This window comes from Gadus morhua, chromosome 7, assembly GCF_902167405.1.
Source record: "Gadus morhua chromosome 7, gadMor3.0, whole genome shotgun sequence".
Lineage (NCBI taxonomy): Eukaryota > Metazoa > Chordata > Actinopteri > Gadiformes > Gadidae > Gadus > Gadus morhua.
Genome location: NC_044054.1, coordinates 2,017,274 through 2,038,533, shown reverse-complemented (window position 1 = coordinate 2,038,533; position 21,260 = coordinate 2,017,274). Strand labels below are relative to the sequence as shown.

The 21,260-nt window shown below is 46.7% G+C and overlaps 1 protein-coding gene across 1 annotated transcript; it reads left to right on the top strand.

Moving 5' to 3' along the window:
• Positions 1–5,657: 5,657 nt before the first annotated feature.
• LOC115547377 (histone-arginine methyltransferase CARM1) lies at positions 5,658–16,572 on the top strand. The gene is made up of 14 exons (XM_030361566.1): positions 5,658–5,733; positions 5,897–6,086; positions 7,550–7,675; positions 8,037–8,224; positions 8,756–8,860; positions 8,986–9,096; positions 10,018–10,195; positions 10,359–10,449; positions 11,022–11,103; positions 12,266–12,351; positions 13,294–13,383; positions 14,204–14,341; positions 15,564–15,653; positions 16,309–16,572. The coding sequence occupies exons 1-14, from the start codon at positions 5,668–5,670 to the stop codon at positions 16,331–16,333; spliced, it is 1,566 nt and encodes a 521-aa protein (XP_030217426.1). The 5' UTR covers positions 5,658–5,667; the 3' UTR covers positions 16,334–16,572.
• The last annotated feature ends 4,688 nt before the right edge of the window (positions 16,573–21,260 follow it).

Sequence of the window (21,260 nt, the reverse complement as noted above, 5' to 3'; positions counted from 1 at the left end):
GCAGAGAGTTGTAAGCACTGTCCACCCTTTTCAGTGGAGGAATTGGACTCCCCAAGCAATGTTATACTTAAAAGGAGCAAGTAAGTTACATATTAATTTAGTCTTTTCGGCCCATAGCATATAAACAAAATGAAGCAACAGTCCCATATTCCTATATCTGCATGTGAAGTAGACATTGAGACACACAAAAAATGGACGCTATAGGACAGTGATCATGATTTGTCTCTATATCGGAATAACAACAATGTGTCAAATAGCAATGGCGGGTGGAGTGGCCATAAAGTAGGTCTGTATATGCAGTGTAAGCTTGTCCAGGCCCTGCAAGTCAGGATTTAGGCTATGAATCTGAATGAAAAGTAGGTAAATAGGTAGTGGCCATCCCCCAAATGCACCAGAATACAGGAAATCAAATCTATTAAATTAAAAAAACCGCCACTGGTTTTATGGTATAGTTTTTGTTTTTTTCAAAACAAAATAAAATAGAATCAAATAGGGATCAAAATAGCAGGGCATTATACAGATCAATAATCATCGTCTTATTTTTTTGTTTGTATAAAAAAGAAAAGAGGAAAAACATTTGAGTAGCTTGACGTAACCGTATAGGGGAGATAGCGTAGGCGTATTAAGCAGGGGTCTCATTTATAACCGTTGCGTACGCACAAAACGGGGCTGAAAGTTGCGTACGTGACTTTTCACGCCAAGGTTGTGATCTATAAAAAACCAACTTGACGGGAAAATGTGCGCAGCCCTAAGCAAACTCTGACCCATGCGTACGCATGGTTTGGAGGAAAAGGAGAATTGGCGACACAGACGGTGTGGTGGTGAACTGAAGTCAGACCGAAGAATTGCAGAGTGAGAAGAACGATTATGTTTTATCATCGCCCTTCATCAATTTAATTTCAACCCGTATCATGCGTTAAATCCTAATCAGAATAATTTAAGTCCACTGGGTTATTTCTCAGTTATAACTCCAGAAATATCTCCTTAGAATAGAAATAAAAAGAAATTCTCTACATTTAATCCCGTCACTCCATACTGTCCACTGACGGCGCGACTGCATGGAATAAAGCATCTGTCCAAAATGTGTCAATAACATAATATTTTTATGTGACACTGTAAACACATGATCAAATGTCAATTAAATCCCAAGTGTGAAAAACCAAGCCACACTCATCACAATCGTTGTCCGTTACTGTTGATGCTTTTCATGACAAATCAGGCATTAAAAAGGGGTTATGTTCAAGAACATTTTACGTGGGTAATTACAAACTGATTATCCAAGGCGTTCTCGTCAGTCTTATTACCGTAACCCTATAAATACAGAGGTGAGCGCCGTGGTAATGCTGCACCATATGGCACTTCTGGCGGACCATGCAGGATTCGGAGGGAGAGGGTATTTAGGGACCATAACGATTTATTGGTAGGCTATATAAAAATATGTAACTCTATGTCAGACCACTTCTTTTTTAATTCTGGGACTGTGCGCTCCGTGCTACTGACAGAGTTCACTGCTGCAGCAACATGTTGCCACTCACTCTGCTTTTTGTTGTTGGCGATTCCAATCCCGTGACCGCCGAACAAAACTACCTTTCGGGCCTCCATCTCACCCACAAGTGTCTCCACTTCAACCTCCGTGAAATTTCGCTTTTTTGATTTTCTCAGTACTTCTGCCATTGTTTCCAACAAGACATAATACCGGTGTTGTGCCGTATTATGCACCCTTGGCGTGAAAAGCACCCCCTCGCGGGAGCGCGCTTGAGCCGCTCCGCTGTTGGAAAAGTGAAGCAATTCGCCTCAATATCGCAAACAAACACTGGGGGAAATGCTGCCTCTTGATTTAATGATTTGTAATTCGCCTCAATATCGCAAACAAACACTGGGGGAAATGCTGCCTCGTGATTTAATGATTTGTAATTCGCCTCAATATCGCAAACAAACACTGGGGGAAATGCTGCCTCGTGATTTAATGATTTGTGAAGGGAATAGAAGGGAATGGCATTGGTTCGCGGGACTTATTGAGCTCTAATGCTCAGTATAAAATATATAAAAATTACATGTGTTCAAATGCAATAAAAACAGGTGAGAGTCATAGAGGAGGCTTAGATCTTCTGTTCTGTGTTGATTTTGAGCAAATAGGTCACATGACCTGGGAGTTATTGAGCTCTAATGCTCATATTTACAGTATAAAATATATTAAAATTGATATAAAATATTGCATGTGTTCAAATGCAATAACAAAGGAGTGTATCATAGAGCAGGCTTGGCTAAATATTATGTAGCTTTTCCTGCAATTCAGGTTAATTTAGGTCAACAACAATAACATTCTGATCTAGAATGTGGCCTGCAATGAAAAGGTAAAGGTGAAGGAATTTGAAGTGCACTGATTGTCATGTGTTTCTCAATATTAAAGGATATGCTCTCTCTGTCTTGTTTTTAAGATATGAAATATTTTTCATGCTGCTTAATAAAATGAAATATAATAAATATATCCACATCTGTAGCCTACGCTGTTTAAAGTACCTGATGCTGGGATAAAAGAGGCAGGGCAGGGCTGTGTTTTTCTACTTGCCACGATGTGCACCCCTGGTTAACTTGAACTAGGAAAGGTCCACATGGATGAAACTCACTCTGGTTATACACACTAGTCCCATCTCTAGACTGTGAAAAGCGTTTGATGCTGGGATCAACCAAAAATAAATACAGGGGGGGTGCTTTTCAGGGCAGGGCTGTTTTGTTGTACTTGCCACGATGTGCACCCCTGGATAACTTGAACTAGGAAAGGTCCACATGGATGAAACTCACTCTGGTTATACACACTAGTCCCATCTCTAGACTGTGAAAAGCATTTGATGCTGGGATCAACCAAAAAGAAATACAGGGGGGGGTGCTTTTCAGGGCAGGGCTGTTTTGTTGTAGGCTACTTGCCACGATGTGCACCCCTGGTTAACTTGAACTAGGAAAGGTCCACATGGATGAAACTCACTCTGGTTATACACACTAGTCCCATCTCGAGACTGTGAAAAGCGTTTGATGCTGGGATCAACCAAAAAGAAATACAGGGGGGGGTGCTTTTCAGGGCAGGGCTGTTTTGTTGTAGGCTACTTGCCACGATGTGCACCCCTGGATAACTTGAACTAGGAAAGGTCCACATGGATGAAACTCACTCTGGTTATACACACTAGTCCCATCTCTAGACTGTGAAAAGCGTTTGATGCTGGGATCAACCAAAAATAAATACAGGGGGGGGTGCTTTTCAGGGCAGGGCTGTTTTGTTGTAGGCTACTTGCCACGATGTGCACCCCTGGATAACTTGAACTAGGAAAGGTCCACATGGATGAAACTCACTCTGGTTATACACACTAGTCCCATCTCTAGACTGTGAAAAGCGTTTGATGCTGGGATCAACCAAAAAGAAATACAGGGGGGGGTGCTTTTCAGGGCAGGGCTGTTTTGTTGTAGGCTACAAGTTACCCAGGGGTGCACATCGTGGCAAGTAGCCTACAACAAAACAGCTGTTTTGTAGCCTACAACAAAACAGCCCTGCCCTGAAAAGCACCCCCCCCTGTATTTATTTTTGGTTGATCCCAGCATCAAACGCTTTTCACAGTCTAGAGATGGGACTAGTGTGTATAACCAGAGTGAGTTTCATCCATGTGGACCTTTCCTAGTTCAAGTTAACCAGGGGTGCACATCGTGGCAAGTAGAAAAACACAGCCCTGCCCTGCCTCTTTTATCCCAGCATCAGGTACTTTAAACAGCGTAGGCTACAGATGTGGATATATTTATTATATTTCATTTTATTAAGCAGCATGAAAAATATTTCATATCTTAAAAACAAGACAGAGAGAGCATATCCTTTAATATTGAGAAACACATGACAATCAGTGCACTTCAAATTCCTTCACCTTTACCTTTTCATTGCAGGCCACATTCTAGAGCAGAATGTTATTGTTGTTGACCTAAATTAACCTGAATTGCAGGAAAAGCTACATAATATTTAGCCAAGCCTGCTCTATGATACACTCCTTTGTTATTGCATTTGAAAACATGCAATATTTTATATTAATTTTAATATATTTTATACTGTAAATATGAGCATTAGAGCTCAATAACTCCCAGGTCATGTGACCTATTTGCTCAAAATCAACACAGAACAGAAGATCTAAGCCTCCTCTATGACTCTCACCTGTTTTTATTGCATTTGAACACATGCAATTTTTATATTAATTTTTATATATTTTATACTGAGCATTAGAGCTCAATAAGTCCCGCGAACCAATGCCATTCCCTTCTATTCCCTTCACAAATCATTAAATCACAAGGCAGCATTTCCCCCAGTGTTTGTTTGCGATATTGAGGTGATTTACAAATCATTAAATCACGAGGCAGCATTTCCCCCAGTGTTTGTTTGCGATATTGAGGTGATTTACAAATCATTAAATCACGAGGCAGCATTTCCCCCAGTGTTTGTTTGCGATATTGAGGCGAATTGCTTCACTTTTCCAACAGCGGAGCGGCTCAAGCGCGCTCCCGCGAGGGGGTGCTTTTCACGCCAAGGGTGCATAATACGGCACAACACCGGCATCTGAGTCTGTTTTATATGCAGATCGCATTCATGAGGTCATTTGCATTGACCATTTATGGTTAAAAAGGGGCGTGTAGAGGGCGGAACGTGAAGCTGATTCAGCTGCGCACAATTATAGTCAGTATGTGATTTATAAAGCAAAGATTGCGTACAGGTGTGCGTACGCAGTGTTTTATAAATCCGAATATTTTTTGGCGCACGCAAAACTTGGCTTCTGGGCGTACGCACATTGTTAGTAACGATCCCACGCACAGTTTTATAAATGAGACCCCAGAACATCTCATATCAAGTAAAGTCTGATCTTAGTGTGGATATGGACTCAACCCAGGATGCCAAACGGTTTTTAAACTATTCCTGTTCCAGTTTTACAATGAAAGTAAGTTTCACCATCACATAAATGTCGTTGATAACATCAAACCAGCCGTCAACATTGGGTACCTCAGCGTCAGCCACTTTCTCGTCAGGGCTTTCTTACTGGCTATCATATTTAATAGTTTACATGTTATATTTTTCTCTCCTCCTCTCTAGGCTAAGCCATTCTCCTCCTCCAACTCCCCAAAAGCCTCCTCCCCCATCTCTCCCTACCTCTCCTCCCCTGTCTCCCTCCTCCCCTCCCCTCTCCTCTCCCCCCTCCCCTCTCCTCTCCCTCCTCCCCTCCCCTCTCCTCTCCCTCCTCCCCCCCCCCCTTCTCCTCTCCCTCCTCCCCTCCCCTCTCTCTCCCTCCTCCCCTCTCCTCTCCCTCCTCCCCTCTCTCTCCCTCCTCCCCTCTCTCTCCCTCCTCCCCTCCCCTCTCCTCTCCCTCCTCCCGTCTCCTCTACCTCCCCTCCCCTCTCCTCTCCTCTCTCCCTACCTCCCCTCCCCTCTCCTCTCCTCTCCCTCCTCCCCTCTCTCTCCCTCCTCCCCTCTCTCTCCCTCCTCCCCTCCCCTCTCCTCTCCCTCCTCCCGTCTCCTCTACCTCCCCTCCCCTCTCCTCTCTCCCTACCTCCCCTCCCCTCTCCTCTCCTCTCCCTCCTCCCCTCTCTCCCTACCTCCCCTCCCCTCTCCCTCTCTCCTCAGTGGACGTGGTGGAGGAGGGAGAGAGCATGGCATCGAGGAGCAGAGAGGAGATGACGGCCGCGGTGTTCCCGGTCAGGGTCTTCACCCTGGAGGTGAGGAGTGACTGCCTGCCTGCCTGCCTGCCTGCCTGCCTGCCTGCCTGCCTGCCTGCCTGCCTGCCTGCCTGCACCTAACCCATTTAAATGAAAAAATTAATGCTAATTTTCGGTGTTCATTTGAATTAAGTTCAAACTAAACGTGGCTGTGCCTCTGAAGGAGGAGGAGGTGGAGGAGCAGACGGAGGTGGAGGAGCAGAGGGAGGAGCAGGAGGTGGAGGAGCAGCAGCGGATGCAGGAGGCGCTGGGAGGCGCTCCTCAGGTGACGGTGCGCCGGCACCGACCCGGCGGGGACCTGACCCTGATGCTCCGCATCGCACTGGGGGGAGTGAACCTCAGGGTGCAGGACGGTGAGGACCCGCGCACGCACACTAGTGGTGGATTGAATGATTTGTTTCCGTGACCCAGTTCGCGTGATTCAGTTCGCCAAGAGGATTCGTTCGCGAATCGTTCGTTCGTTCGTTCGTTCAAGTTTCCGGTAGCACTAACTCCACTGAGTCTGACTGACTCAGCTGAGAACCGTGCAATAGCGTGCATTCCATGATGCGATTCACCGCTACCGGAAACCAGGCTGAACGAACAAACGGTTCGCGAACAACGACTCCCAGGTCATTCGAGTTTCCGGTGAATCGATTCACCGGAAACTCGACTGAGCTGGGAGGAGTCGTTTGCGAGTCAGTCAGACTCAGTGGAGTTACTGCTACCGGAAACGGTGAATCGAATGGTGAACGAGACGAACGAGTACGGTTCGGTTCGTTCGTCCTAAAGACTCGTTCATTCGAACCGGTTCACGAACGACCGAGCCAACACTAACGCACACACACACACACACACACACACACACACACACACACACACACACACACACACACACACACACACACACACACACACAGAAACACTGAATCACACAAACGCCCGCACGCACGCACGCACCACATACAAACGCACGTACACACACACGCACGCACAAACACATGCACACAAACGCACCGAGCAAGTGCGTGCGAGATTTATATGAACGTAAACTATAAACCCAGTTTATGTCATTTCTAAAATCTGTGTAATTCAATGCAAAGTCTGTCGTGTCGCATGTGTTCAATGCGTTGGTGTGTAGCAGATAATGTGGGCAGGAAATGGAACTCTGTACCCTTACTGTAAGATCAGAGCTGCTGCGTGTCTGAAAAGCACATAACTGTCACGCAACCAGGCGCCAATGAACCGTTACACACACACACACACACACACACACACACACACACACACACACACACACACACACACACACACACACACACACACACACACACACACACACACACACACACACACACAGTCAAGCACATACCTGCATGCAGCTAGAAGTTCAGTGTACCATAGGAGAACACACACACACACACACACACACACACACACACACACACACACACACACACACACACACACACACACACACACACACACACACACACAGTCCGCAGGTCAAGCGCTCCCTCAGAAAGCGTGGCGGTGGGCTTTCTGCACGTGTGGACGTGTAAACACACACCGCACACATGTGAATCTGTACCACGGAAAAGCTTAATGGAGGCTCACACACACACACACACACACACACACACACACACACACACACACACACACACACACACACACACACACACACACACACACACACACACACACACACACACACACACACACACACACACACACACACACACACAATCTATACCAACAATCTATACCATCAAAAGTGAACTAGGCCACTTTTTCTCCTCTTCCTCTTCCTCCTCCTCTCTCCTCCTCCTCCCAGGCGATGGAGGATCTGTGTTCGACATCAGCTTCACCAGTGAAACCAGTAGCTGTCGGGTGGGATCCCAGTCTCTGCTGGTCAATCACGGTGGTCTCAGCATTCTGCTACTGTGCAAATCCCCCGCCGGTGAGTTGGACTGCATCTACATCAGAGCGCCTTGCAGGAGGTCCGTTTCTCAGAAGAAAGAGAAACAACGATATGTCTCTGTGGGTACAGTGAGGATGTTCATAGAACCAAGTGCCAGCACTAACCATCACTAGGTTAACCCATTCCCCGTGGACAACACAGAGAGCTAGGGTAAGACGCTACACAATGCTAAGGACTGTTTTTAAATGTCAGGACGCAACACACAATACGTGTGCGTACGAGGCGATAGGGTACCGACCGTAGGTGATGAGGAACAAGAGAGGAGTTCGTAGTTTTTCGTTGCTCATGTGGTGATATTATCGCGTGTTTAGCATGTGAAATGTTCGTTATGTCGTCCCAGACGTGCAGAACATCTGCCAGCTGCTGTTTAGATCGGACAATGGCCGCCAAGATGGCCGCCAAGAACGGCCCCAAGATGGCCGCCAAGAACGGCCCCAAGATGGGCCCCAAGAAAGGCGACAAGATGGCCCCCGCTCCAACACTGCTGACCGGAGAATGGCAGAGTCCGTGGCCATGAAGTATTTTATGGTGTGTCCGTCTGTCCATACCCAATGATGTTAATAGGGTTGGATTTGTTAGAGAAGGAGACACATCCCTCAAGGGTCCCAGTCAAGTGTTTATGTTATTCCCTCAACTTCTATGGACGACCAAAACATACAGAATTCAATCTTCTGATTTGAATTTGGACTGGACCAAATATTGGCATAGGAAAAGATTGTTGATTTGTGTGTCTGTGTGTGTGTCTGTCTCTGTGTGTGTGTCTGTCTGTGTGTAGTACCCCGGCTGTCTCTGTGTGTGTGTGTGTGTGTGTGTGTGTGTGTGTGTGTGTGTGTGTGTGTGTGTGTGTGTCTCTGTGTCTGTCTGTGTGTGCGTCTCTGTGTCTGTCTGTGTGTGTGTGTGTCTCTGTGTCTCTGTGTCTCTCTGTGTGTGTGTGTGTCCCTGTGTGTCTGTCTGTGTGTGTCTGTGTTTGTGTGTGTGTGTGTGTGTGTGTGTGTGTGTGTGTGTGTGTCTGTGTCTGTCTGTGTGTGTGTCTCTGTGTCTCTGTGTGCCTGTGTGTAGTACCCCGGCTGTCTGTCCCAGCAGCAGAACCTGCTCCAGGACTACCAGCGGACCGCCACGTACCAGAGGGCCTTCCTGGACAACGAGGAGGACTTTAGGGACAAGGTCTGGCCTGAATTCGCACGGACGCACACACGCACGCACGCACGCACGCACGCACGCACGCACATAATACGCACGCACGTATTATATAACAATGTCCCTGACCCCCCCCCCCCCCCCCCCTTTAGGTGGTCCTGTGTGTGGGCGGGGGCTCCGGGATTCTGTCTTTCTTCGCAGTCCAGGCCGGAGCTAAGAGGGTCTACGCTGTCGAGACCCCCCCCATTGCCGAATACCTGAAGGTAAACCAGTCCCTTGAACGCACCGCACTGTCAGCCTCAGGGCTGAGTCCCTTGAACGCACCACACTGGTAGCCCCAGGGCGGAGTCCCTTCAACAGACCACACTGGTAGCCCCAGGGCTGAGTCCCTTGAACGCACCGCACTGGTAGCCCCAGGGCTGAGTCCCTTGAACGCACCGCACTGGTAGCCCCAGGGCTGAGTCCCTTGAACGCACCACACTGGTAGTCCCAGGGCTGAGTCCCTTGAACGCACCACACTGGTAGTCCCAGGGCTGAGTCCCTTGAACGCACCACACTGGTAGCCCAAGGGCTGAGTCCCTTGAACGCACCACACTGGTAGTCCCAGGGCTGAGTCCCTTGAACGCACCACACTGGTAGCCCTGTTGTTCCTCTGTGTGTGTGTTTGTGTGTGTGTGTGTGTGTGTGTGTGTGTGTGTGTGTGTGTGTGTGTGTGTGTGTGTGTGTGTGTGTGATTTTGTGTGTGTGTGTGGGAGGGCCCCTCAGTCGTTTTGGGTTTGGTACATTTATTTTGGCACCAGTATCACTACAAAACACACACACACACACACACACACACACACACACACACACACACACACACACACACACACACACACACACACACACACACACACACATTAAGTTCGGGATTCTGGAGAGTTAATGGGTTGTGGTAACATCTGGTCCAGGGTTCAACCAAAGGCCAATGAGAACCCTAGTTCAGAACTCACTCACTCACTCACTCACTCACTCACTCACTCACTCACTCACTCACTCACTCACTCACTCACTCACTCACTCATCCACGCTCTCTGTAGGTCCTGCTCGGGGGTAACGGTCTCTCTCTCTGTAGGTCCTGCTCGGGGGTAACGGTCTCTCTCTCTGTAGGTCCTGCTCGGGGGTAACGGTCTCTCTCTCTGTAGGTCCTGCTCGGGGGTAACGGTCTCTCCGACCGTGTCACTGTGCTGGAGGGGGGGTTGGAGAAGGCGGAGCTCCCAGAGGAGGTGGACCTCATCGTCTCTGAGCCAATCGGATACCTTCTGCTGCACGAGAGGAAGCTGGACAGCTTCCTGTTGGCCAGGAAGTGGCTGAAACCCAAAGGTGGGCGGAGCCGAGACACGCAAACACCCCACCCCCCCCCCCCCCCGGCCCATGGCCTAAGACCTGTGATCTCCATGGGGACAGCGGCCATCTTGCCTTAAGGATTAATTCTCGGGCGCGTTCCAACTCCCCCTGTCTTCCTCTCTGTGTCTCCTCTCCTCAGGGCTGATGTTCCCGTCCAGTGCGGAGATCCACCTGGCCCCCTTCACCGACGACCAGCTCTACATAGAGCAGCACTCACGCACCAGCTTCTGGTAGGAGAGAGAGAGAGAGAGAGAGAGAGAGAGAGAGAGAGAGAGAGAGAGAGAGAGAGAGAGAGAGAGAGAGAGAGAGAGAGAGAGAGAGAGAGAGAGAGAGAGAGAGAGAGAGAGAGAGAGAGAGAGAGAGAGAGAGAGAGAGAGAGAGAGAGAAGACCAGGACTACGCACCAGCTTCTGAAAGACACACACAGAGGAACACAAACAGACACACACACACACTCCTCACATGGGACCCCCCACTGAGGCGTGTGTCACTGGGCTGTTACCCTCTTTGTGTTTCTGAGTTTCCTGCTGCCTGTAAAACGCTCCAGTGGACCTAGAGCTGACTAGAGCAGAACAGACCAATGATGACACAGATGGAGAGAGAGAGAGAGAGGGAGAGAGGGAGAGAGAGAGAGGTCATTTTGACTCCTGCTGTTTGGACGGAAAACTATGAACACATTCACAAACTCTGAACTTTTCTCGAAGAAACGAACAATATCTTTACTTAACGAAGACGATGGGGAAGGGAGGTGGAAGGATCACTGACACCATCAGTAACAATCTCCCCCCCCCCCCCTCCCCCAGGCAGCAGAGGGGTTTCCATGGTATCAACCTGTGTGGGCTGCACACGGCTGCTCTCAACGAGGTCCTCAGACAGCCAATAGTGGTCAGTTTACCATCACTACTACTATACAACTAATACTAGTACTACTACTATACTACAAATACTAGTACTACTACTACGCTACTATCACTCACTACCACACTACTATCAATACTACACTGCTATCACTACCACACTGCTATCACTACCACACTGCTATCACTACCACACTGCTATCACTACCACACTGCTATCACTACTATCACTACTACACTGCTATCACTACCACACTGCTATCACTACCACACTGCTATCACTACCACACTGCTATCAATACTATCACTACCACACTGCTATCACTACCACACTGCTATCACTACCACACTGCTATCACTACCACACTGCTATCACTACCACACTGCTATCACTACTATCACTACTACACTGCTATCACTACCACACTGCTATCAATACTATCACTACCACACTACTATCACTACCACACTGCTATCACTACCACACTGCTATCACTACCACACTGCTATCACTACCACACTGCTATCACTACCACACTGCTATCACTACCACACTGCTATCACTACCACACTGCTATCACTACCACACTGCTATCACTACCACACTGCTATCACTACTACACTGCTATCACTACCACACTGCTATCACTACCACACTGCTATCACTACCACACTGCTATCACTACCACACTGCTATCACTACCACACTGCTATCACTACCACACTGCTATCACTACTACACTGCTATCACTACTACACTGCTATCACTACCACACTGCTATCACTACCACACTACACTGCTATCACTACCACACTGCTATCACTACCACACTACTATCACTACCACACTGCTATCACTACCACACTGCTATCACTACCACACTGCTATCACTACCACACTGCTATCACTACCACACTGCTATCAGTACCACACTGCTATCACTACCACACTGCTATCACTACCACACTGCTATCACTACTACACTGCTATCACTACCACACTGCTATCACTACCACACTGCTATAACTGCAACACTACTATCACTACTACACTATTATCAGTACTGAATTACTATCACTACTACACTGGTATCAGTACTACATTACCATTAGTACACTACTATCACCACTACACTACTATCACTACTTATCTGCTATCACTACTACTAATACAATCTTCTTCTTTCCAGGACACCTTCGACATGGCCGCTCTGATGGCGAGCTCGGCTAGACACCGTTTAGACTTCATCAAGGACCGGGAGGAGAGTCTGCACCGGTGAGAGGGGGAGGAGGGGGGAGGAGAGTCTGCACCGGTGAGAGGGGGAGGGGGGGGAGGAGGGGGAGGAGAGTCTGTACAGGTGAGGGGGGGAGGAGGGGGGAGGAGAGTCTGTACAGGTGAGGGGGGGAGGCGGGGGGGAGGAGAGTCTGTACAGGTGAGGGGGGGAGGAGAGTGTGCACCGGTGAGGAGGGGGGAGGAGAGTCTGCACCGGTGAGGAGGGGAGGAGGGGGGAGGAGGGGGATGGGACCACTTCTGACCAGCCTGATGCTTACTTACATTTGACCTGTCTGTGTGTGTACCTGTCTGTGTGCGTACCTGTCTGTGTGTATGTCTGTCTGCGTGTCTGTGTGTGTACCTGTCTACGTGTGTGTCTGTCTGTCTGTGTGTGTGTCTGTTTTTTTCTGTGTGTGTACCTGTCTGTGTGTGTGTCTGTGTGTATGTCTGTCTGTGTGTTTGTCTGTGTGTGTACCTGTCTGTGTGTATGTCTGTCTGTGTGTGTACCTGTCTGTGTGTGTACCTGTCTGTGTGCGTACCTGTCTGTGTGTATGTCTGTCTGTGTGTCTGTGTTTGTACCTGTCTACGTGTGTGTCTGTGTGTATGTCTGTCTGTGTGTTTGTCTGTGAGTGTACCTGTTTGTGTGTGGTTGTGTACCTGTCTGTGTCTGTCTCTGTGTGTACCTGTCTGTGTGTGTCTGTCTGTGTGTGTCTGTCTCTGTGTGTACCTGTCTGTGTGTGTCTGTCTCTGTGTGTACCTGTCTGTGTGTGTCTGTCTCTGTGTGTACCTGTCTGTGTGTGTCTGTCTCTTTGTGTACCTGTCTGTGTCTCTGTCTGTGTGTGTCTCTGTCTGTGTGCGTGTCTGTGTGTGTCTCTGTCTGTGTGCGTGCCTGTCTGTGTGCGTGTCTGTGTGTGTCTGTCTGTGTGCGTGCCTGTCTGTCCTCAGGATAGAGATCCCCTTCGTGTTCCGGCTGCTCCAGTCCGGTCTGGTCCACGGCCTCGCCTTCTGGTTCGACGTGGCCTTCACAGGCTCCAGGTGAGGCCCCGCCCCCACCTCCTGCTCCTCCTGTTGACCAATCACAGCCCTCCTCCTCCTCCTGACCAATCAAAGCCTTCCTCCTCCTCCGGTTGACCAATCACAGCCCTCCTCCTCCTCCTGACCAATAACAGCCCTCCTCCTCCTCCTGACCAATCACAGCCCTCCTCCTCCCCCTGACCAATCACAGCCCTTTCCCTCCCCTGACCAATCACAGCCCTCCCCCTGACCAATCACAGCCCTCCTCCTGACCAATCACAGCCCTCCTCCTCCCCCTGACCAATCACAGCCCACCTCCTCCTCCGGTTGACCAATCAAATCCCTCCTCTTCCTCCTGACCAATCGCAGCCCTCCTCTTCCTCCTGACCAATCGCAGCCCTCCTCCTCCTCCGGTTGACCAATCAAAGCCCTCCTCCTCCTCCTGACCAATCAAAGCCCTCCTCCTCCGGTTGAACAATCAAATCCCTCCTCCTCCTCCTGACCAATCAAAGCCCTCCTCCTCCTCCGGTTGACCAATCAAATCCCTCCTCCTCCTCCTGACCAATCGCAGCCCTCCTCCTCCTCCGGTTGACCAATCACAGCCCTCCTCCTCCTCCTGACCAATCAAAGCCCTCCTCCTCCTCCTGACCAATCAAAGCCCTCCTCCTCCTCCTCCGGTTGACCAATAAATTCCCTCCTCCTGACCAATCGCAGCCCTCCTCCTCCGGTTGACCAATCACAGCCCTCCTCCTCCGGTTGACCAATCACATGTCACAGCTGGGAGCCTTTTGTCCGCTCTGCCCGTCTCTCTGCCCCCTGTCTGTCTCTCTGCCCCCCCCAGCTCTACGGTGTGGCTGTCCACTGCCCCCACTGAACCCCTGACCCAGTGGTACCAGGTGCGCTGCCTGCTGCAGACGCCGCTGTTCGCCAAGCTGGGCCAGACGCTGTCGGGCACCGTGCTGATGACCACCAACCAGAGGTAGCAGCTAGCTAGCCCTTAGCGGTAGCCGCTAGCTAGAGTTTTAGCTATCCATGACCACCAACCAGAGGTAGCCGCTAGCTAGCTGCTAGCCGCTTGCCGTAGCCGCTAGCTACAGTTATAGCTATCAATGACAATCAACCAGAGGTATGCTAGCTAAATGCTAGCTGTAGCCACTACCTGTAGCCGCTAGCTGTAGCCTCTAGCTGTAGCCTCTAGCTGTAGCCGCTAGCTTTAGCCTCTAGCTGATCAATCGCTGGCTACAGTTATAGCTATCAATGACCACCCACTAGATGAACGGCCGTGGGTAGCGGACCTGCAGTGCTAGCTAGCTATAGCCGCTAGCTGTAGCCGCTAGCTGTATCCAATAGCTTTAACAAATTGCTGTAGCCACTAGCAACAGATATAGCTATCAAGGTCCTCCATCCAGAGGTACGGCGGGCGGTCACAGACACAGTGTCAGCTAGCTGTAGCCGCTAGCTACAGTTAGAGCTACAGTTAGAGCTACATATAGAGCTACATATAGAGCTACATATAGAGCTACAGTCAGAGCTACAGTCAGAGCTACATATAGAGCTACAGTTAGAGCTACAGTCAGAGCTACAGTCAGAGCTACAGTCAGAGCCACAGTCAGAGCCACAGTCAGAGCTACAGTCAGAGCTACAGTCAGAGCTACATATAGAGCTACAGTTAGAGCTACAGTTAGAGCTACAGTCAGAGCTACAGTCAGAGCTACAGTTAGAGCTACAGTCAGAGCTACAGTCAGAGCTACAGTCAGAGCTACAGTTAGAGCTACAGTCAGAGCTACAGTCAGAGCTACAGTCAGAGCTACAGTCAGAGCTACATATAGAGCTACAGTTAGAGCTACAGTTAGAGCTACAGTCAGAGCTACAGTCAGAGCTACAGTCAGAGCTACAGTCAGAGCTACAGTCAGAGCTACAGTTAGAGCTACAGTCAGAGCTACAGTCAGAGCTACAGTTAGAGCTACAGTCAGAGCTACAGTCAGAGCTACAGTTAGAGCTACAGTCAGAGCTACATATAGAGCTACAGTTAGAGCTACAGTTAGAGCCAGATTGATGCCAGTTCTGAGAACTGTGCTAAATCCAAATCCCTGGATGGAATTGATATCCCGAAAGAACGGGGCTTGAAAGCACAGAGCTAACCTAGCTAACCTAGGAATGTCATTAATTATGTTGCAAATGCTTGTTATTTCATGTTTTAGACACAGCTACGACATCCACATCACAGCGACCGTAGACCAGTCCGGGTTTAGATCGGGGAACCTCCTGGACCTTAAAAACCCTTTCTTTAGGTCAGTCCGTCGCTCTGTCATGTTAATCCACTGTCAGGATGTTAATGTTGATGTTATTTTACTGTGATAGGCCCAAGGTCCTATAGGTTTATACTTTTACATTGTTTCAGTGTCGATTATCATTCTAACCTTAACATGGCAGCCTGGTCAATGTTGAACTGGGTTTGGTAATATGTATCCTTAAATAGTAACAAGCTCACAAACTCAATGAAATTAACAAACTAAAACAAAGGGCCGTTTTAAGAATACCTACTGGTCTTGAAACGCACCGTTACGTCACATAGCAATTAACCTGCATAGGAGCATTGGGATCTTAGCAATTAAGTAATTAAGATAGTGACGTTTTTTCAGTATTTGTAGTTTTCCATCATTTCCATTGGCCAGGGTTAAGGTGCATGTTTACCACCATTTACCATTACACAGACGGACTCGTCCAACTCTTGGGTCAGCAAGCCCAAAACTATCCCCAACACACAAACTTGTCTTTTTATGTCGTCTTATTTTAAATCACTGATTTGTACGTGTATTTATTTTATTTTATATTTAGTTAATGCGCTATGTACAGCACTTTGGGCAGTACGAGCTGTGTTTTAAATGTACTGTATAAATAATCTTTACTACTTACTTACTAACTCTCAGTGTCTTGTGTGTGCAGAATGCCGACCTGGCTCCACGGCTAGAAGGTCCATAATGGACCACCTCAGCAGATCCCACCTTCTACATCTAGAATCCACCAAGACAAAATGTACCCCTGTTCCATACACATTATTATGCTGTATTAACACTTTGGTGGAATAGCATTATTTTCAAAATAAAGCACAACTAAGGATTTTTATCCGATTTCAATTATTGTTCCCCTTAGCTGATTGTACTTGACTCACATGTTGCAGTTAAAATAAAGAACAATGAATTATTTTATCCAATTATCGTTATTGCACCCTTGAGTTTATTTTATTTTTATTTTACCAGGAATAATCCCATTGATATTCAGAATCTCTTTTACAAGCAAGTTGATGTATTTGGCCCCCTTTAAATACACGTATGAATGATCATTAATTTATTGTCTGTTCACGGTGAGTAAATGTTCTCGTGGTGGAATATATCACCATAGGGGGACACTAAAAATAACAATAAAATGTTTAGAAATACACAACACTAACTACATACTAAAATGTTAAACAATACACAGTACCTAAACTCATTAAAACGTATTCAATTTCATTAAAACCAATTAAAGCTCTAGCTGCTGTCTCATATCTCATCACAGGGGGGCGCTCAACACACCCGAAATGTTTTAATACTACAAAATACTAAGAGTGTCTTTCTGAATTGTTTCTTTAATAAACGTATTCAAACTTATTAAAAACTAATTAAAACGTATTCAAACCAATGAAAGCTATAGCTGCGGTATGCTATCTCACCACAATGGGAGCGCTAAAGACACCAATATAATGTGTAACAACACTAACTAATGTGTGTCTTTCTGAATTGTTCCTTTATTAAACTAGTGACATATTGAACTTAATTCAAACGAATTCAAACGTTTCAAAACGAATTAAACCTCATTCACGCCTATTAAAAGCATGGCTGTGGTCTCTTATTTCACCAGAGGGTGCACCACACCAGTGACGGACTGGGATTAAAAACGGCCCCGGCATTTTCACCACCAGCGGCCCACACGGGGACGCGCACGCACGACGGTGAAGTTAGCATTTGTTGATTTAGCGATAACTCAGTTTATAAACTGTTAATAACGTTTTTATCGAACCATAAACCCATCGAGAACAGCATGGGTGGATTACGGGCACACCGGGCACATGTTACGACGTTGCTTTAAGTCTTTTTTATTTGTGGTTGAAAGCGGTGCATTCGAAATTCGTTCAAATCGCCAAAAAATGCATCCATTATATATATTTTTTATCCTGTTTTGGTTAAATATAGATGCATTTATTTGTAATAATTATTGTGAGGTTGCCTTTCCTGTGCTACAAATCCTGCTGTGTTGCAGGTATAGGCCAATGACTTATTATCGCCGTGTGTGTGTATTCTGGGTGCGTGTGTTTATGTTGGAAGGGGGGGGGGGGGGGGGGGTTGGCCTGCGGAGTCCACGTGCCCAGGGACCCGATATGTCATAATCCGTCTATGGAGAACAGGACATGTTTGAGGATATGGTGAGTCCATCACTTAATAATATACGATAAGATGAGTGAGCATCAGTCAGCTAAACTGACACGTTTAATGTGAATTTAAACATCAAAATCGAAGACGTTTTGCACTCTTCCTGCACAACGGGACACCGTTATTTCGGTGGATTTAAGTGCACCTTTTGTTCAATGCACGATCGATGTAGACCGACGGATCTTTGAAGTTCATAAGTGGATATTGTGTCTCGTTGTGAACCTTTCTTAGGCGCAACAATAGCGACTTTGAAGTAACCCAAGACACATTTCAACTCGTTTTGTGTGCATTTATATTGAAAACGTGTTGCATGTGTGCGTACAAATGTAGCAATAGTTTGTGAGTTCGTTCGTGCGTTCGTAGTTCGTTGAGGTGAGAACGGCCACCAATTTTCTCGCCATTTAATCAACAAATAAATCCCATCGCAGGCAGTAGGATCTTTAATCATGAGTACTTAAGGATTTATCGATTGATTGATTTATTAAATGATTGATTGACTTGATTAAATTGTGAGAAAATGGCGGCCGTGACCAAGAAAGCCTCAGCAGCAGCAGACATTCACCCACACGCTGCTGCTGGCACGAACTTCCGCTGCAGACATCCATCCACGCACAGAAACATCCACCAGCACACCGGAAATCGGAAAATAAGAAAGAAAAATTGGAAAATAAAATAAAAATCGGGCGTTAGGTAATGTGTTAACATAAATTAACGTAATAAATTACGGTATAAAATCGGATAAACGCTTCCGGTTTTGGACAAGACTTGACACTCGCTGTTGACTTTAAGCTGAAGTTTATGGCTCTTCTCTTTCTGCAAATACACACACCTTATTCAGAATTCTTAATTCATAATTCTTTCTGTGTTATGCTGCAATCATCTCAATTTAATATATATTCAATTCAACAAGCTCTGTGTGTAACCAAAGTGAATAAGTGAAGTCATAAAAAAATCAAAACATTGTAAACGTTTTAACACTTTATTCAGAAGCGCGTCATACACTAAACAGATAACCAAACTCAGAACCTCAAAACACACACACACACACACACACACACACACACACACACACACACACACACACACACACACACACACACACACACACACACACACACACACACACACACACACACACACACACACCCAGCGACCCAGGAACATGGTGTTGACTTGAAGATCCTCCTCAGCTGCCATGTTAAGGAAGACCTCCGTGTCTAACTGAAAATCAAAGGTGACTTCTGGCTTTGAAACATCGTTAAAAAACGAGTGATGCATCTACAAAAGACAGATTTTTTTTTAACAATTGATGTTGTAATTGTAGAAAAAATTAAGATCAAAGGCGATAAATTCTCACAGCACAGCAAACTATATAAAGGCCGGTAATTCAGTGGTGTTAGTCCACACGAAACAGGCTGAATAATGGAAAAACTTAATATTTATTAGGGGTGTGCAATGTGCAGCAATTATTGTCCCTTCAGAGCATCAACTTTATCTATTATTGGCATATAATTAATGATGAGATATATTTCTACCTCATACTGTGCTTTACATCTGTTTCTCTCTGTCATTATATGTTTTATGAACTGTCCGAGCCCCAGCACCTTATTAACTGGGGGACATTGAACATTCAGAATCTAATACAGGATAGTAGGCTATTACATAACAGTAATTCATTAACTTTTATCCGTTTTATTACATTTTTCCTCTCTTTTACCCCTTTTAACTGAACTGAATGTTATGATCTCTTAGTTATAAACAGATTGTATGAACTTAACAGGCCGATCGAACATTTAAAGATCGATTTTGTCTATTGAATGATATCACACTTCTCAGCCACCGCAGCGGAGATGAACAGCTGATAGGTGCAACACTAGTTAAAGCGGAACGAGCTGCGTCAATTCAATTCGTGCTTATTATTTAATTTCATTATTTCATTCATCACAACTTAACTCTGTTTTGGTCTACAGATGACTGTCAAAAGTCAACATCTTAAGAACGTTTACACTCGCAACACATCTACAAATCTGTAAAATCGTTTAATAAGACCGACTATAGGCTACACAACGTTTACAAAAAACATTTACATATCTTGCAAAAATTAAACCTAGCTAGCGTTACCCACGTCAGTGTGGATTAAAACAGCAAATGCTTCATGTTGGTGTAACGTTCGGTTATGTGTTTGATGAAAAATCTAAACTTAATGAAACTAATAGATCGGTAAAGAAATGCAAGTCTCGTGCATTTATAATTGTATCGCTGTTTTGAATAGTCACCTACCATAACCTCCAAGTGCAGCTGAGCCCAACGTGTCACATAGCTTTGTGCGGTCCCGTCCCTTTCGCACGTTGGCAATAGAATTTGCAACTCGCGCTTGCGCCGTGCAAAACGAGATTTAAAAAAAAAAATGCAATTTCCGTTTTGCTGGTGGATGTTTCTGTGGGTGGATGTCTGCAGCGTGTGGGTGGATGTCTGGAGCCAGACCCCTCTCGCCGTGACCCACATTCACGGCCACCATTTTCTCGCCATTTCATAAATTAAAGACGTCAATAAAAAAGTATATCAACAAACAACACAAACTAGTGTGTGTCTTTCCGCATCGTTTCATTTTAACGAATTAATACTCATCAAAACGTAGAAAAGCTTTTTATTGATTGCTGAAAAGGCAGCCGTGATCATCGTTAGGAGAGAGTGCGGAACCAGAACTCAACTCTGGAATATGATTGGTGTATTCCCTGACAGATCCAGACAGGCAGTACACCCCCCCTCGCCCCCATCCACGGGCCGGCCCCCCTGAGCATCATGGTTTTCCCCAACCGGCTGTTTGTGGGGCGCGTCGACTGCCGGGTGAGACTCCTCCTCTTCCTGTTTACTCCTGATTGGTCACTGGTTATTGTCAAGTCATATATGTTAAGCATACTTAATCATACTTTTGCTAATACACAAAGTAATACATTAACTAATACATTAAGTAATACGTTAACTATACATTAGGGTTACCGCGGTGTGGACATTTTCACACAGATTAATACGCTTGTGTCAACACCGGTATAAACGGTATTAACTTTGAAACTATAGGTCAACCGCCAGCTTCTCCGTCAACTCTCCTCTCACACTCGGTGACAGCGGCTGGCAGCGTGCCAATTCTCAGCGTCTTATAACGTTCTATATATAATAGTATAATATAATTGTATATATCATAATATCACGGCCAAAAGCTCTGTGCACCTCCGGATGGCCGTAGCGCGGGGAGCTCACGCCGGGATTGGGCTTTGCGGGGTTTGTTTACCGGCGTTGCTATGGTTACCGGTCTTGTAAGGAAGCGCAACTAAGCTCTGTGCACAACTCTAGAAGCGAACTTCCGGTGTCGCCAGGTGTCGGCATACTAGTTTCCGGTCTACTTCCCGTATCAGTTACCACGGCAACTAT

What these genes read in the sequence shown, in the direction of transcription:
- LOC115547377 (XM_030361566.1), top strand. Translation starts at nt 5,668, where the DNA reads ATGGCATCGAGGAGCAGAGAGGAGATGACGGCCGCGGTGTTCCCGGTC. An exon ending in TGGCCATGAAGTATTTTATG is followed by an intron (nt 8,225 to 8,755) that starts GTGTGTCCGTCT and finishes GCCTGTGTGTAG; the next exon opens with TACCCCGGCTGTCTGTCCCA. An exon ending in TCCTCAGACAGCCAATAGTG is followed by an intron (nt 11,104 to 12,265) that starts GTCAGTTTACCA and finishes TCTTCTTTCCAG; the next exon opens with GACACCTTCGACATGGCCGC.